A 19,120-nucleotide genomic window follows, 5' to 3' on the forward strand; every position below is an offset into this window, starting at 1 on the left:
AAACTGTTGCTTTAACCAATCAGATTTCGAGTTGGAAACACCAGGGCCGTCTAGCTGGCTAACGATAACGTCAGCATTTTCTCGTCCTTTGATTGGATGGTCAGCATACTAGCTAGCAAACAGCATCACTGTAAATCATTTTATTAAAACTTAGTAAAACTTTTATTACTGTTCCTCCGGTTTAGATTTTCAGTGCATTTTGAATATTATAAATATATTTAGTAAATCTAAAAACAGTAGTCCTAATGACTGCGGAAAACAACCACACACCTCCTCGGCACCGGCTCTGTGAAAGACTCGTGAAGATGAAAAACCACTAGAGTATGGTAGGCTAATTTTCATTTTTGACTCTTTTATCGCTTGATGCGTTGTATGCTGGTGTTATTTGCGCGATATAAAGCCAGGTTTAAGTTTCCGTAAGAATATCTCTGTTTCCCGAGTGGAGCTGTATTAACCGGTCTTTTCCTCCGGGAGGAATGTTTATATGACCCGCTGGTCTGCCACTGGCAGAGGCAGACCAGCGGGGAGATGAGAGTCACAGAGGTACGTTAAAACACATGTATACACTTTTCTTCATCGTCTTGTATGAATTATTTTAATGTTACTTGCTCACTTTCCTAGTAAAGCTGTGCTAACCAGTATTTTCCTCCCGCAGTGCGCTGGCAGACCGGCGGGGAGACTCGTGAAGACGAAATAAAGCAGTAAGAGAACATTAAATTGTTAGGTCGACTTTAAAACACATGTAATCACCTTATTTGTTTTATACCAATGCTATCTGTAAGGTATAAATGCGTTTGGGTGAATAAATGTCTGTAAGAACATCGGATGGACTGTATTTGTGTCATTTTGTTAGGTTAATGCTTCAGCTACAGATGATGTGTTGCGCAATTGTTAATTGGGTTTCTTTCTTTAGTAATGGCATTCATTCTCGCTACATAAGATACCTGTCTGTTATGTAGTGCCCTGTTATACTGCATTACTGTGTAATATTTATGGTTTCTATAGCCGTGGCATCATTATGATGGTATGAAGAGATGGATTAATTCATGTAGGACGCCACTGAAGGCCTAGGTGTAAAATGCAAGGCCCGCCACTGGTTTATGCACATAGTCCAAGTCTTCTCTGTTTTTAGTGCATCTCTGTGGCAGAATTACAGCGCCACATACTGTTCTGGCATGTATACTACATCGTTTTGTGTCGGTTTTGTGGTTTCGTGTGGACGCAGATATTTCTTGAGACGAGGGAAAAAAAAGATTGGATAGGGAAAGCTCTGGCTTCGTGTGGACGTAGCCTTAGTTAAGCAGTAGCAGCCCATTGCTCATCAATCAAAATACTGTATACTAAAGGACATCATTATTATCTACTGTAAAGTTACAGTAGTAATTTAGCAGACAAATAATCATATCGTTTATAATTGGTTTAGGGGGAGCTATAGGGCAGACAACAACACAAACCTTATGGAAATTAACAATGATTTTACCTAACCATGGGAACCACAAATTATTAACCATGGTTTCGGCTACACTAACCATAGTTTAACCATGGAATTTGTAGTAAAAATAAAGACAAATGGTAATCCATTTGCCAAAAAAAAAAACATGGTTAGGCCTACTGTACTTCAAAAAATAAAAAATAAAAAAAATTCCTGTAGTTATGCAAAGATTTGGTTTCAAAAACAGTATCAGTAAACTATTTCTTATGATTTAAATCTGCATTGAACTTCAGATCAATCTCAAAATAAAAAGCGGTACTAAAGTCTGATTTTGTGGTAGATGAAGGATTTTGAAAGTCTGACAGTATCAGTGTCGAGCACTACTGTAAGGTTAACCCTGCATGGTGTAAATGTTTGAAAATAATTAACAGTTGAAAACATTCATTAGAAATTTAGAAAAGTAATCAAATGTAATCGGTTACATTACTTTAATAAAGTAATTGAAAAAATTACACTACTATTACATTTTAAATAGGGTAACTTGTAATCTGGAAGCTATTACATTTCCAAAGTAACCTTCCGAACACTGCTAATGACCTCAATAACTATGTGTGTCTGAGCCAATAGCTCAAACTTACTTAGGTAGAAACGTGCACTCCATGTCGTTAACAAACAGGAATCAAACTGTAGGCTGATAGATGAAGTAACCCCCAGCAACCACCTGGCTCAGGCTCGGGCGGCCTGAGCAAATAGTTTTAAATTTGTCATTCAAGAGTTGTATTTTTTTTTTCCATTAACATTTATCAACGTTACTGCAATGGAAATACTTACCTTTAACTTATTAATAAGCTAACAAAAAAAGAATAGATAAGAATAAATCACTGTACACAACCCTGTAGTTGTGGTGTCATATGCCCAGGATTAATTCTGCCTCAAAAGTAGCTGCTCATTTATTTTGATAATTTTAAATATTTATATTGCATATTAGAAAAAATTTGCATTGTATGAACACATCATTGCTAAATTTAAATGGAGTTGTCTGCTTTTATATTAATTGTGTCCGAATTAAAATTCGCAACAGAAATGCTGTGCATGCTGCTGCTGAGAAAAATCTCGATGACTGAATACCTAAGCAAGCTGCTGCTACTGCACAAGAGAATGAACTGCTGAGAGCTCCATTAATTAGGTATATAAGTAGCTAGGCGAATGCCTATTTTACTTTAACACGGTGTCTACGCCAGACGAAAGCGGCACAACATGACAAAATCAATAGACCCGTTACAATAGGTAAAGCTGTCCGCAATGTATGCAGTGCGATACGGCCAACGCAACAAAACTTATGCTACTGCTGTTATGATAATATTCAGTAGATGCTGTTGCTGTTAATGATATTCACAATGTTGTAATAGGAATTTACTGTGCGAGCTGTTGCGATTGTAATATTTAATCAGAATTTACGAAGCATAATCTACTGCTGCTGCACGAAACCTGCTGAAAGCCCTGTTAAATAATCAAAGTAATAAATGCCTATTTATTAAAGAGTTAAATTTACCCTCCATGATTTATCACAAAAATTTCATGCAACTAAAGCGCTTTCTGCTGCCGCTGCTATATTAGCACAATAATAAAATATGAATTGCTATGCATGCTGCTGCTAATATTACTTCTAACCTTGCATCTGAATTTGCTATGCATGCTATAAAATTTGCTAACATTGCGATCTGAATAGCTATGCATACTGGCTACTGCACAAAAGTACTTAGAATTGCTACTGCCCTTTATAAATAGCCAAAAACAACCAATTAATGCTTATTTCCCTTTGAAAAGTTCTATAAACGCTGTTGAATTGAATAGCAAAGTAATAAAATGCCTATTTCACTTAAAAGAGTTACTTACCCCATGCTTTATCACTGAAATTTCAAGCGACTAAAGTACTTTCTGCTGCCGCTGCTATATTAGCAACAATTTGACTTCCTGCTGCTAATATTATTTCTAACATTACATATGAATTTGCTATGCATGCTGCTGCTATTAAATTCGCTACATGCAATCTGAATAACTATGCATACTGGTGCTACAGCTGCACAAAGGTACTTAGAATTGCTAAGCCCCTTTTAAATCAATGAAATGCAAGTGATGCCTATTCGCTCGAGCAGTTCACATACCATCCATTTTTAGTCACTGAAACTTCAGCAACTTTAAATTGCTTTGGATAAAAGCGTCTGCAAAATGAATAAATGTGAATGTAAACTATGGTCTACCTACTGCTGCTGCAACTAAACACATGTTTTGATTTGCTATGCATGCTGCTATTAATAATTCACTAATAATGCAATCTGATTCTATGGATACTGCTGCTACGCTCCATGAAAGTACTAGAATTGCTGTAGCCCATCCATGCATTGTCACTGAAATTTCATGCAACTAAAGTACTTTCTGCTGCCCCTGCTATATTAGCAATAATAATTAGTTGCTATGCAGACTGCTGGTAATATTATTTCTAACATTTCATCTGAATTTGCTATGCCATTCTGCTGCTATTAAATTCGCTAAAAATTGCGATCTGAATAGCTATGCATACTGCTGCTACAGCTGCACAAAGGTACTTTGTTAGAATTACTAAGAGTCTTTATTAAACAATGAAACGCAAACAAATAATGCCTATTTTGCTTTGAAGAATTCACAAAATCTCTGTACGCCCTGTTAAATAAACAAAGTAATTAAGCCTATTTCAGTTTTTAAAGAGTTACTTACCCCATGTGTTATCACTGAAATTTCATGCAACCCGATAATTTCTGCTGCTGCTATAAACAACAGTGATAATTTGACTTGATTTGCAATGCATATTTCTATTAACAATTCGCCAATAACGCAATCTGAATTCAATGATACTGCTGCTACACTCCATGAAAGTACTATAATTGCTGCAAGCCCAACTGAATACACAAATAGTAAATCCCAGTTTAGAGTGTCCTACTACAAACCCGATTCCAAAAAAGTTGTGACACTGTACAAATTGTGAATAAAAACAGAATGCAATGATGTGGAAGTTTCAAATTTCAATATTTTATTTAGAATACAACATAGATGACATATCAAATGTATAAACTGAGAAAATGTATCATTTTAAGGGGAAAATAAGTTGATAAATTTCATGGCATCAACACATCTCAAAAAAGTTGGGACAAGGCCATGTTTACCACTGTGTGGCATCCCCTCTTCTTTTTATAACAGTCTGCAAATGTCTGGGGACTGAGGAGACAAGTTGCTGAAGTTTTCACTATCACTGAACCAAGGTAATGAGTGAAATAGAAATGTGGCCCCTTTAAGCATGAGCGCTTCCTCTTCTGAGTGCATTGCAATGCGGCACGAGTACACGTATGAGCGGGTATATTATTTTCTGCTGCTCATTAAGTTGTTATGGTTAAATAGGTAAGGCTGTTGACAGTATGACGTTTATGAAAGACATTTATACAGGTTCACCTTGACTTAAAACTGTGAACAACTGTGAAATGTCAACTGCAAACCGACCCCACTAGTGAGGTGTGCATCTGAAAGCAATCCGTTCACAGTTAATGTAGAAATGAATGCCCACAGAAGATATCAAAAGCATTGGAGATTTCGGGCAAATAAGGTAATCCTCAATTTACTTTACTATTCTAAATCCGCAATGCTTGACGTTGTATTCTCACATACATGAACAGTTGAACCACTGATGTCACACAGTTTTTTTTGTACTCCCAAACTGCTTGCTGCTGCTGCTAATGCTACTGCTGTTATATTAACAAGACATGTTTAGTAATTACTCCTCACGCGAATAACCTGCGCATAGTTTTCCAACTTGTATGTTTTCTAGTTTAAAAATTTAAATCTGATGAACGCAATAATCCACTGAATCAGAGTGAAGACTATTTACTTATCTTAGCTGTTTCGTTTCAGAGAAACTCTGAAAGCGCGCTGCAGGAATCTCTAGTAAATGCTAGCCAGCCATATAAATGCAAGGCAGTAAGCTCATTGGCTGCATATGCAGCATGAACCAATCAGCTTGTGCCAAGTCGTTCAACTCTCTGAATATCATCAGTTACATTAAAGGGGTCATATGATGCGATTCAAAGTTTTCCTTTCTCTTTGGAGTGTTACAAGCTGATTGTGCATAGAGAAGATCCCTGAAGTTGCAAAGACTAAAGTCTCAAAACCAAAGAGATATTCTTTATCAAAGTTAAGACTCTGCCAGGCCCCCTTAAAACGGTTCGTTCTAACACGCCCCCACATATCTAGGTCACTATGTGGAAATATTAGCATAATGTCGCCCAAATGTGCACGCAAAGAAAGAAGGCGTGGTTTCAGTAACCGCAGTTAGTGTTGAAGCAGCCATGTCAGGGAGACGCTGTGTGTTTCTAGGCGAAAGCAAAATCACTTTATTTGGCCTTCCAGTTTTAAAAATAACTTTATATTATTTTTTCTATTCAAACCGGTTTCCGAATGGTAATAATACAGAGGAATGCAGGAACAGAAACATTAAAATATCGATTCTACTTGGAGTGAACCAATTGTTGTTGTTTTTTTATGTATTTTTAAGCCCTGTTACGATATGGCGTGAACACAATTAAACATTCACAAAAACAGCTAATTTTCATACTCAAGAAATACAGTGAATTTTCATACTCAAGAAATACCACCGCACATATATATAAAAAAAAAAAATAAATACAATAAAATAAAACCGTAATATTCACATGATAAATACCTTGTATTTTAAGGATCGAAGGATTACTTTTATGCATTATTTTAAAATGTTTTCACATAGGATACCCCTCCTGATGGCATATTTATGTTCAACCAATAGATCCAGTAAGAGTATTTTTGTACTCCCAATATAAAATAACTTACATTGAGGATATTCTTGTCCATAAATAACATTAGTAGTTTGACAATTATTAAAATGTTTAATAGACTAAATCTTGTCTGTATTTTCATCTAAGAATGTTTTACTTTGTACAACATTATGGCAATAAAACAACCCTTAGGTTTATCCCCAAATCAAGAACTTTCATGGGTAGGTGGTAAATAACTATGTACTTTTACTCATAATACTCAATATCAACACATGACAAATTAAAGGTGCAGTAGGAGATTTTGGAAAATGCTAACTTTAGCCTGATAGCACTGAAAGCGAACGTCCCACCCTCTCTGCAATCGCCGTCCAAAGCCACGCCACCTGAACACATATATGCTCACAGACCAGAATACCAGACGCAACATTACAACAATAGGCTACATCAGCAGTTCCCAATTCCAGCCCATGTTCCAAAGTGAAGTAAACTTCAACGGATTTCCCCTGCTCAGGGAGGAGGGAGTAATGAACACTGTGTAGGGAGCATGTGAGTCGGAACACAGTTCATGCACGTAGCTCACTTCTAACGAGCTGGTTATCTGAATCGGGTGTGTTAACTAAGCGAGACATGCAAAATATGCAGAGCCGTGGGCACCAGGACTGGAATTGGGAACCGTTGGTCTACATCATGTGTCATTCACCGGTGAGAAAACTTTAAAAGTACTACAATACCAGGAAGGAAGATCGGGTTGTTGATGTTTGTCTGCCATTCTTGTTCTGTCTGCACAACGTGCGTGAACGCGCAGATGACGTATCCTGTCTGCGCGAACAGAGGTATGCTAATACATTGACAGGCAGGTAGGAAAGCCAATTAAAATGCTCGGACCGGGCGTTTTGATTGAACGAACATTTCTTGGTCCTACGCCTTCCACAGAATATATAAATACAGGTAAATATATTTAGATCACTTAACTTAATGATTGCTATCTGGATGTATAGAGAATTTCAACCAGCATAAAACAATTTCTGAAGACAATCACCTATTGCACCTTTAACTCCAACCTAGAACTACAAGTGCATCCAAACTTTACCTGCATACATACAGGACACTCATAACTCTCTGACTCCAACAGTGGAGAACAATTTGCTACATTATGAATGGATCTTGGTGCACTACCACTAAAAGAAAAACACCTTCAGATAAGGCTACTATGGTAACTGCCATCCTCCTCTTAAAGGGCTAGAAGAACACCCCTACTAAGCCCATGAAGGACAGGATTTCTCATCTCATCTCATGTAATTTCGATCTTGAAACAACCACCTACAGTTTTAGTCTGTGACCATCATAAAAATGTATTTGGACCTCCGGACGTAGCAACAGTATTAAAACAAAGAGAGGCCACGTGAATCTACCTAAATCCATTAAAACATCTTCTTGTAAATGTTAAAATGTATGTAACCTACAGCAAACCTATTTCATACTTATTCAGAGAAATAAGTAATGAGTAAGTGACAACTTACATTTGTAGCTGTTAACATACAAATGAATGCATGTACATTATTTTCCATCATTTTTGGACTCTTTGTGTTCAGGACATATGTATCCTGGTAGGGGCTTGGTAAGTGTGTAATGCATTGATAAACTTTTAAAGACAAACTCCATCACCCTAACTCCAGAACAGTTTTCCTAGTGTTGTTCTGGAGGCAGACACACTCTGCCACTTTAAATCTAGATTAAAGATTTCTTTAACCTAGCATACACAAAACACACTATCAATTTTTATGATTCAAATCCCTTAAGGAACTGGAACCAGGAACACTTCCCATAACCCCCGATGTACTTGTTACATCAAAAGAGAAATAGGATCTATGCATACTATGTTAGATCTATGTTAGTCTGTCTATCCCATCCAAGGTTACTGCAATCATCCAAATGCAAACTGCACCCAGGAAAGATCACAACAAAGCCCATGAATGTCAGTTAAGGCCACAACAATTGTGAATCTGTGCCAATGGCTTGTCAGCTATGAATAAGTCATGCCATGATAAGTGAGGATCACAAACTTTTAACAAGAAGCAGACATTTTAAAAAGAAGCATGATCATTGTACTGTCAGTGTCCTACTTCTGCCTGCAATATTTTTTTTTCAATATCTATACATTTACCACATACATTTACAGGAAGTGCTGTAAAGCACCTTTTTCTCACACCCATGAATTAAAAAAAGGGGGGGGGGCATTGACTTTTGGACGATGGAAATGGAAGTTCAAAAATGCTAACTTGTTTCTGGGTTTAAGGACTCATTCCTGCAGCACTCTATATCAAAAGCAAAAAAATACAAATATAAATATAAAATAGTGCTTCCATTTATGAGGCTGTCACATCAGTGCAGAATAAGTCCAGCTAAGAGTGGAGCCATCAGCTGATTATAGAAACTCACCAAGAGGGAGGTTATCTAATAAGCATATGTCCGCCAACATGAGAAATATCTGTACATACAAAAGGCAAATGGCAGTACCAGCACCACCATCAATGGCTTTGTAGCGCTTAGCTAAGGATCTTATTGAACATTGTGGCAGCATATGAATATACGTATGGCACTATAGTATCAATGAAGGCTCACCATCACTGCACCCCGAATATATAATATCTAACAGCTATAGAGAGGGCTTCTGCTATATGAAACAGTCCTAACAGACACATGGTCAAGGCTGTGGGTATTAGGCCAAGAGCCCTATGAAAGTACTACGGAGAGAAAGACTTCTCCAGTTTGAAGTACGCAAGGGAATCAATAATAGAGCTTGTAAGCTCTCCTGTGTAAGGTGGGCTTGCATCGCCACTGAGTCCAGCTCTATTTCTAAACAAGAAATATGTTGGCTGGGTTACAAGATGTTTTTTTCTGCATATTGAATGTAGGCCCTAAATGCTGAAGATAGTTAAAGAGCATTAGCTTGTGACTGCATTCTGATGCAGTCAATCACCTAGGTAATCCTACTCGCAAACTCCACTAATTTTTAGAGAGGAATAGCGGGTATCAACACAGTTAATTGAACATAAGATGAATAAAAGAAAATAATCTCTCAGGTCCACTAAAATAAACCAGTACCTTCAGCTGGAGATATGAGAGGAGGTGTTTTAATGTGATTCACACACTGAAATGTGTGATAATAATGTGTTCTATTTGAATATATTTTAAAATGTATAGAAAATGTAATACACATCCAAAGTTCTGGCATGAAACTCTAGATGGCGTGGGTCTAACTCAATCTGACATTATGACATCATCACATGGCACAGCTGATTAGTTCTCTCTTGTATTGGTAGCCTATGAGCTCGCTGCTGCTTGTGGTAGCAGTTGCCGTGCACTTCAGAAACATCTGAAATCAACATCTAAGATAAGATAAGTGAATGCTCTTTTAATCTATATCGCTGTGTTTAATGCGTGATCTGCCAACTAATATAAACCTTCAGAAGTCTCCCATCATACACCAATGGAGTACTTCTGAAGGTTTGTGTCAGAAGATATGATCAAGGCTCAGGCAGGTAACACCAATGAGTACAGTTTACAAAAGAAAGGAGCATTAATAAAACCATTATGAGACTATGGGAATTGAACATGGCTATGAACAGAGCAAGACATTGTAAATACCAGTAAATAGTCTTGATTTTTATAATAAATATAATATTCATAAAAACATGACTTGTGTGATTATTTGTGTATGGATATATAGGCTGCTGTTTTGGGGCTACATAAGCAGTATACCCTGCAAATAAACCCTTAGATCTTCTTTAGATTTGTTCAGACAGTAAAATCACTGAAATTCTGCTACCCCAAAGGCCCAACGTTGTAATATTACAACATTTCACTAAAAACATACTAAAATATAAAAAATGTTAAAACTCATTTATTTCTTCATTAGAGGCCTCCCACAACAACATTTAGATGGTGAAATATTTTTTTTTCACAGAATTTTTCTAAATTTTGGTCTTTCAGGGTTAACATTATCATGTACATTACCATGCAACTCCCTCAGAGAGTTGTCATTACAGAAATATAATTGTTTGTTTTCTTGGTTTTGGTAAAGTTTAGCAGGGCTCGACTATAATGGCTGGCCCATTGGTCTATAGCCAATGTAAGAGAGTGAGAGCTTGAAGGTCAAGCATTAGAAGCACATGCCAATTTTGTAGCAAAAGTGTCAGGCTTTAATGTAGTTACATTACAGCTGTAATTATTTCCAAATTGTTGCAAATTTTCTTTTTGTAAACAAAAGTTTAAATGAATAGGACTTATTTTTTGGCAAGCTCACTGAAAATGCTGTCAGGGCAGTAACATACTTTCCAAGAAACATCTCTTTACAAAAATATTATTGTTAAGTAAACTGATAAAATAAACCTTTGACGAATTTCTGTGTCCGTCATAGAGGACAGGCGGGGTAAACCATTTCTTTCATGATCATGAACCAGATTCTCTGGTATAGCTTCAACTTTTGAGAACACTCCTGAAAGAGAAAAAAGTTAAGCATGTTTTAAGTCCAAAGGAGATTTGCAGGTTGCCATTATACTTAAAATGTGATGATGAATTAGGGGAATTCTACAGTTTTATGGGAATTTTGCAGTTTCAAATTACTTGTAAGATTTATTGACTATACGTGTTATTTTATCTGAAAACATATCTTACCATTATGGACAATTAGTTATTTTACCTGAAGACATATCTTACCATTAAGGACAATTAGAACCTTCTTCCACTGTGTATTTCCAACTTTGGGTGTCTGACAGAAGAGTATTTTGTGCTTGTCACACACAAAAATGCGGTCCAAGACAAACTTGTCCACAGTTGTGTGGGTGAGGTTCCACATAGATGCATTTCTGCAAACAGTTGATAAGAGCTCCAGACGCTTCTCATTCATTGACTGCCAGTCTATGGGCTCCACCACAGAGGGACTAACGGAGGACTAACACCCACAACACAATCGACACACATGCACATATACATGAAAGCCAAAAACACACAATATATAACAAAAAATTAAATTCAAGTTGCTTTTAAATAAAGCAAATAAGTGAACCCAGTGTACAATGGCAAACTGTCTTACCAGTATATATGGCTGTGATGCTCCCTTGTCTGGCCACTGGACTGAAGTATGTTTCGTCGTAACAGATGGAAAGGTCCAAACAAACATCTCTCTCCTCTCCGCATAGTCTGAAAATGTATTGAAGGGAACTCTCAAAGTTGTGGGACATTTTAAATGACAAATACAACATAGCAGGGGTACAAATCTGGTTTGACAGGCGGTGGGGCCAAAACTGAGTACTGGGTGTAGGGGTGGAAGAAAAAACGATTCTCCAATGCAATGGAGCTGTATTCTACTTGCTGCCAATTAAACACAAACACACACACAACATTGGTTAAAGTCCCCCTGTAGTGAAAATCTATTTTTTTATGTTGTTTATTAGTCTATGTGGTGTTTTTAATATGTTTTTAGACAAATCAAGGGCCAATCCATTAATCAACACCATTGCTGAGAATATTCTCCTTAAAACTGTACTTTCCTAAAAGGCAGTCCCAGAAACTCGGTTTGAAACAGCCCTTTTTTTGCTATGTCAAAAAAATCAATAACCAATCACATCAAGGGATCCTATCATTAGCATATCATTAACTGTGCTCTAGTGAGAAGGCAGCCAGGTTAATCCGGTATATTTTTCTGATATTTCGCTAGCTGTTCACTATTTTCACAATAGCATGTGCTGTTAGTGCTTATTTATTTTATTGCACTGCTTGACAGTGTGCGGTATCAATCACTGGTATTTCAGTTTTTGTCTTGCAAGTGCTCTATGAAGGCATAATTTTTGCTGTTTGGAATGTAATATACATTTGATATATGAAACTCACTAATTGACAGACGACAGATTTCAAAAGCTCAAGTGCACTTGCGGCATGCAAGTTATGTCTTAAGGACTGGACATAACACCTGACATGTTAAAAATAGATCTGTGCATTAGTGTGAATGTAGCCTTACCACTGTCTATGACATCATCAGTAATATGAAAATATGTTTATTATTTATTTTAAAAAATGGTATTTCTAAAAAAAAAATATTTCCATTTGTTTTGTAAGTTTGGTCTGAGTTCTTGATGCTTTTACAACGTTTTCACCAGCAGGTGTTGCCAGCATGTGCTGTTTCAAGTGCTTCCAAACATCGAATCTTTTTTTTTTTTAAGCAATTGGTTCAATTGATTCAATTAAGCATTAAGCTTCGAAAAGCTTTGTTTCTCCCATCACTAGTTCGCTGTGCTGTATATTTCTGTTAAAATTGTTTTCTTTTGAGTTTAAGTTACCGTGGTGTGGGTTGTGTGGAGAATAGCGGAGGTTTCCGAGCTTCCGTTGCGGAAATAGACATTGTCTGTCTAAAGGACTGGCGTGCTGCTTTCACCACTCTTTAGTTCCGCTGACCAGTGGACTGATGAATTGTAGGGAGGATTGAGTTAAGTGGGCATTTCTTTCTAATTTTTAATTTCCTTAATTGTACTTTGGTTTAGCTTTTCTTTCTAAGACTTATATTTAATCTTTATTTCAATGGTTTAAATAGTTTGATATTTATATTTTTATTGTATTTTGTAGTTGTTTCTTGTTTTCCCCTCTTGTGTGCAACATGGACTAGTCAAGTTGAATAAATGTGCTCCTATTGTGTCATTTGTTAGGTCAGTTCAGTTTGTTTGTTATGCTTTCAGTTATTTTGAGTTTAGTTTTGTTCTGGTGACCTCTTTTATAGGCCTATAGGTTTTTATAGGTTTTTCCTATGCCCTACTATTTTTTGACTGCTGGGTCCCAGCAGGATAGGGATAGACCAGTAGGAGGCATAGTTTCCCAAAAATAATCCCCACCCCCTCACTTTTCTCTGCCATTTGAACTTCAAGCTCTATGCCCCATGAATCGGGGAGGACGGAAAGCAGCCCCAAAGACTGCTCTGGTAGAGGAACCTGAAGAAGTGTTGCAGGAGCTGGGGGAGGATGGAGTGGCACAGGATGCGAGAGAGGCTGAGATTATAGAGCCTGAAAGTAGAGAGCCAATGCTTGCTGACTTGACAGGCCTGTTCCGAGCACATATGGCATATGATCATTTCCACCACCTGTCGAAAAGATCTCTCTGAAACTCGTGAGACAGATCAGTGTCAATTTAAAGAGCCCAAACTTGAGAAGTTGTCTGAATCTGATGACATTGAGCACTTCCTAATCACTTTTGAGAGAATTGCAGCAGCTTGTCGGTGGCCAAAGGAGGATTGGGTCTTCCGCTTGATTCCTCTCTTGACGGGTAAGGCCAGAGCACCTTATGTTCATATGGATGTTGATGAGACACTGGAGTATGAGGAAGTTAAATCTACCATCTTAAGAAAATATGACATCAACCGAGAAACTTATAGACAAACTCTAGATGTTGAACCCCTTGAGAGTCCCAAAGAATTATATATGCGATTAAAAGAACTTTATGTCAAGTGGATGCAGGCAAAAGGTAAATCAGTTGAGGAAGTTATAATTCTGGAAGAGTACCTAAGAATGCTTTCTCCTGAGCTCCAGGTTTGGATCCGGGAACATGATCCGAAGTCTGCTTTACAAGCAGCAAGCCCTTGTAGACACAGGAAGTGATCAGACCTTGGTACATCACAAGTATATTCCACCAGCACAGCTCAACCTCAGTGATAAGAACTCCATTCGCTGTGTTCATGGTGATGGAAAAACTTCTTCCTACTGCAGAAGTGTACATTAAAGTGAAGGGACAAACTTCACTCTTCACACAAAAATCTGCTTGATGTGGGTGTATCAGACCATCTACCATTCCCTGTGGTTTTGGGTCATGATCTACCAGTGCTCTGGGACTTGTTGCAGTCAGTAACATCATGTAATATGCACCACAGCAACAGCAAGAGGTGAGGGCCATTTGCTTACCGGGAGTCTATTCAGAATACCCTGGGTTTACAACAATAATAGAACATGACATTGTATTGAAACCTGATGCTGTTGTAAGGAGAATGAGTTACCGTGTTCCAGAGCGTCTCCAAGAGTCACTAAAGAAGGAAGTTAAGATGATGCTGAAGTTGAGGATCATAGAGCCATCAAGTCAAGTCACCTTTATTTATATAGCGCTTTTAACAATACAGATTGTGTCAAAGCAACTGTACAACATTAATTAGGAAAATAGTGTGTCAATAATGCAAAGAGACAATAGTAAACACTAATTACCATCCAAGAGTGAGTGGTGCCACCCTGTGGTCCTGGTTCCAAAAATAGATGGCACAATAAGATTTTGTATAGACTTTTGTTACCTTAATTCTGTAACAAAGTTTGATGCTTATCCAACTCCCTGTATAGGCAACCTCACTGATCGCCTGGGTACCTCTGAGTTCTTGACAACCATCGACCTTTCAAAGGGTTACTGGCAAATCCCATTGACTCAGCGGTCCAGAGAACTGACAGCATTCAAAACCCTGTGGGGGCTATTTCATTTTAAGGTTCTCGCTTTCGGGCTGCACAGGGCACCTGCTAGCTTCCAAAAACTTATGGACCAGGTACTGCAGGGGTTGACCTATACAGCTGCTTATTTAGATGATATTGTGATTTATAGTAAACACATGGGAACAACATCTGCAGCATGTCCAGAAGGTTCTGCAACGGCTCCAGAGAGCTGGCTTGATTGTTAATCCACAAAAGTGTGTCATTGCAAAGACTGAGACAGAGTACCTGGGGTTTGTCATTGTCAATGGGGTAATAAGGCCTCAGGTGGAGAAGGTTCGGGCCATTGAAGGGTGCCCCCAGCCACGGACTCGCAAGGAGCTGTGATCATTTCTGGGCATGGCTGGATTCTATAATAAATTCATTCCCAATTTCTCCAGCAGGGCTGCAGCATTGACTGATATGGTGGGCTCAAGGCGTCCCAATCAGCTCCGATGGACTGAAGAAGCAAAAGCCGCATTCCAATATATTAGAACTGCCTTGAGCAATGAGTCTGTGCTGCATAATCCTAATTTTAACGAACTTTTCATTCTCCAAACAGACGCTTCTGACAGAGGCCTAGGAGTCTTTTTGTTGCAGGGTGCCCCTGATGCTCGGCGTCCCATTGCTTTCCTCAGTCGCAAGCTCTTCCCTTTTCCACTATTCCATCATGGAAAAGGAATGCTTGGCTGTGAAGTGGGCTTTGGACTCCCTGAAATACTATGCTTGGGAAGGGAATTTATACTGGAGACTGATCATAAGGCTCTACAGTGGCTTCAAAGAATGAAGGGCACTAACAGCCGAATCACTCGCTGGTACCTTGCCATGCGACCGTTTTGCTTCACCATCCAACATGTCCCTGGCAAAGCAAATCTTACAGCGGATTACCTTTCCCGTCGTGCCAGTGACATTTTCGAAGGGAGGGAGTATGTGATGGCCCATGATGCGGACACACATCAGTGAGCGGTAACGTGCATATTTACACACCCACACCCACACACACATATATTACACGCATAGGTAAGCATTGATTACCAAAATATTTTATTTCGGTTGTTTGATACATTTATTTAATGATTTTTTATTTATTTTTATTATATTTAGTAATAAGACAGACTCGGTTTCTTTTTTTTCATTTAGAATATTTTATTAAATATCAGTACATGTTAACTAGTTGGAGTGCACACAATTTAGTTCGCTGTGCTGTATATTTCTGTTAATATTTTGTTTTCTTTTGAGTTTAAGTTATCGTGGTGCAGGGTTGTGTGGAGAATAGCGGAGTGGAGCTTCCATCGCGGGGTCCATCCGTCTAAAGCAGTGGTCCCCCCCACCGGGTCGTGACCCACTACCGGGCCGTGGAAAAATTGCTACTGGGTCGCAAGAACGTTCTGGGAAAAATGTGTATAGATATGAAACTGTTATTTATTTATGTTAATGATTGTTCTAATTATTCTGCATTTTCTTTGTATGCGATTGATATGGAGTAGCAATTTGACAATTTATGTTAAATAAGTAAATGAAAGATTGCTCTGATCTGTCACATATTAGGAGTTAAACGGATCGCAGTTGATCCATAATACGTCCGGATGAGACCCTACCATTCAGCACACACGTGATTCGCAGATTAATTTGCCAATTTACACGTACAAGCAATTTTAAACAACAAGAAGAAGAAACGAAAGAGATCTCAATTCGTTACTCACGCGCTGTTCTCGCACACAAAGCGTGCACAAGAAACGTGTTTCAGACAGCGCGGAAATACAGAGTTGCATATACATACACATAAAATTAGCCTATGTCAAAAACTTTTCACGGCATTGTCATTCTCTGTGCTTCAAATATTTTTTTTCTTGCTTATCCGAAAAAATATATATTAAAAAAAAAAACACAATATAATGCGTTGAACCACTTTATAATGCTATATTATAATACTATATAATAGCCTAATATATATATATATATATATATATGTATGAAGAGTTTGGCTCCAAATCGTGATAAACGGTTTCCGCCAAAATCACTATTGTGTCTGGTCGTTATTGAAAAGTCCATTTTTAATTTTACGCAAAATGTGATATCCGCCGCGTTATTCTGTCATGTTTTCTCCCTTTTTTTCCACAAACCATTTTTAATTTTACGCAAAATGTGATATCCGCCGCGTTATTCTGTCATGTTTTCTCCCTTTTTTTTTCCAAACCGTGACAAACGCCAGTCTCCCTTCTCTGCAGAATGCGATATATCTGCTCAACCAATCACATGGTGGCGGCATTCTAGTTTTCTTCATCTATTTTGTACTTTCTGATCAACAAACAAACTTAGGGCTGCACGATAAATCGCATGTGATTGTCATGCGCATCAGTCAGTAAAGCCGGTTCTGTGAATAGTAAATCTCCATCATGTGCTTTCAGATGGAGCGGCATTTAAAGGGGTCATATGATGCGATTTAAATTTTTCCTTTCTCTTTGAAGTGTTACAAGCTTTTGGTGAATAAAGAAGATCTGTAAAGTTGCAAAAACTAAAGTCTCAAATCCAAAGAGATATTCTTTATAAAAGTTAAGTCAGCCACGCCTACCTAAAATGGCTCGTTCTAACACGCCCCCACATGTCTACCACACTATGTGGGAAGATTTGCATAACGCCGCCCAAATGTTGACGCAAAGAAAGGCGGCGAAACTTTTATTCTCGCTGTAGTATTGTTGTTGCCGCCGCCATGTCGTGAAGGCACTGTGTTTTTAGTTGTGAAAGCGAAACTACTTTGTTTGGCCTTCCAAAAGAGGCTTCGTCACGCCTGGAGCTGATCCGTGCTGGTCGCTGAGGAAATACATTAACTTTGCACTGTGGACCACTGGATCGGCCTTCACCATAGACGAAGCGGAGTCCAGCTTCTTCCAGGTCGTCACATGTGGTTGCCGCAAGCCCTCCGGAAGCTCCTTCTTCGAATCCGCCAGTCGCGCCGTTCACAAGCCCGCCGATTCTGCTCACTCTAGCCCTCCGGCCATTCCTCACTCTAGCCCCCGGCCTCTGCTCACTCTAGGCCGCTGCCACTCACTCTAGGCCACCGTGTGTGACGCTGTGTTTCGTTGTGAAAGCTACGAAGCGGAGTCCAGGCAATAATGTACAACATGTGGAAAATTTATTTTTCTAACCTTAAACCGCAAAACACATTGCATTACACCAAATACACAAAATAATGTTCTTTTTAGCAGCATCATATGACCCCTTTAATACACAGAGCTGTAGATCACTGCAATATCACGTTCATAATCGCAGATGAGTCGCATTCGATTATGAGCGCGATATTGTGTAGCTTGTCAGTGTAAGTGTTTTTATTTATGTCATTAATGTTTTTGTTAATAAAGCGTATAGCACTAGTCAACTAAATGAATGTAACATGGCAAAGATGAATGCACTTTTGGAAGCTGAATGTAAGGGAAATGTCATTTTGGAATTTCTGTGGCTTAATGTGATATTGTTGTTCATGTATGTTAATGATTTTTTATTGTTGTAATTAATTTATAGCATTAACAAGATGACCCGTTGAATTCTTTTTGGAGCGATGACTGATTGAATGTATTTTTAGTCCAGTGCCTGCATATAAGATTAGTATTGACCAAGTTCAAAGGCTGTCATATGTGGATCAACTTACTATGTAGTGTATTTTCAACAGTTTCAATATGAAAAATAACTTTTATATTGATTCAATGGATTTATTGCATTTGGGGGGGGGAAACGTGTCAAGGATTTATTGCATTTTGGGGAAAAAATAAAATAAAATGTTATAATAAATCTTTGAAAATCAAAATCTGGATTTGAATTTTTAATGTTATTATAACCTAAAGATGCTATGTGAAAGTTTGAAACTTGTCATCTTGCCACTTTCTTGGTAAAGAAAACACATTTTTACTCAAATTAATCAAAATGGATTTATAGCGTTTTGGAACCAAACTCTTCATATATATATTTCTTTTTTCTTTCTTTCTTTCTAAGACTGATATTTAATCTTTATTTCAATGGTTTAAATAGTTTTATACTTATTTTGTTATTGTATTTTGTAGTTGTTTCTTGTTTTCCCCTCTTGTGTGCAGTGTCTCGGTTTTTTCTATGCCCTACAATTTTTTGACTGCTGGGTCACTGACAGACTGAAATGCTTGTATTGAAACATTTTGCATTCTACCTATGATAAAACTGTGGTAGATTTAAAGTTTGAAGGATGCTGGTAGGATATCTTAGCTGTGTTTATGATCAATCTGCATAACAGTGACTAAAATATGTATTTTGGGTATGGAAATGATATTTTGTGTTTTGATATGTGGGATATGGTCATTGCGCTACTTTGGGGGCTACTTTAACTCAAACCCAACAACAAA

The 19,120-nt window shown here is 38.0% G+C and overlaps 1 protein-coding gene across 3 annotated transcripts in view; it reads right to left on the minus strand.

The window, feature by feature from the left end:
• The window catches only part of chst10 (carbohydrate sulfotransferase 10), a 95,063-nt gene that overhangs the window by 16,851 nt on the left and 59,092 nt on the right, over positions 1-19,120 (minus strand). For all 3 annotated transcript variants that reach the window (XM_016255175.1, XM_016255174.1, XM_016255172.1), the window contains 3 exons: positions 11,363-11,469; positions 10,987-11,221; positions 10,660-10,765 (listed from right to left, as the gene is read on the minus strand). In XM_016255175.1, the coding sequence (XP_016110661.1) occupies positions 10,660-10,765; positions 10,987-11,221; positions 11,363-11,469 (448 nt within the window). The remainder of the gene's footprint in view (positions 1-10,659; positions 10,766-10,986; positions 11,222-11,362; positions 11,470-19,120) is intronic.

Source organism: Sinocyclocheilus grahami, unplaced genomic scaffold (genome assembly GCF_001515645.1).
Source record: "Sinocyclocheilus grahami isolate Dianchi unplaced genomic scaffold, SAMN03320097.WGS_v1.1 scaffold1319.1, whole genome shotgun sequence".
NCBI lineage: Eukaryota > Metazoa > Chordata > Actinopteri > Cypriniformes > Cyprinidae > Sinocyclocheilus > Sinocyclocheilus grahami.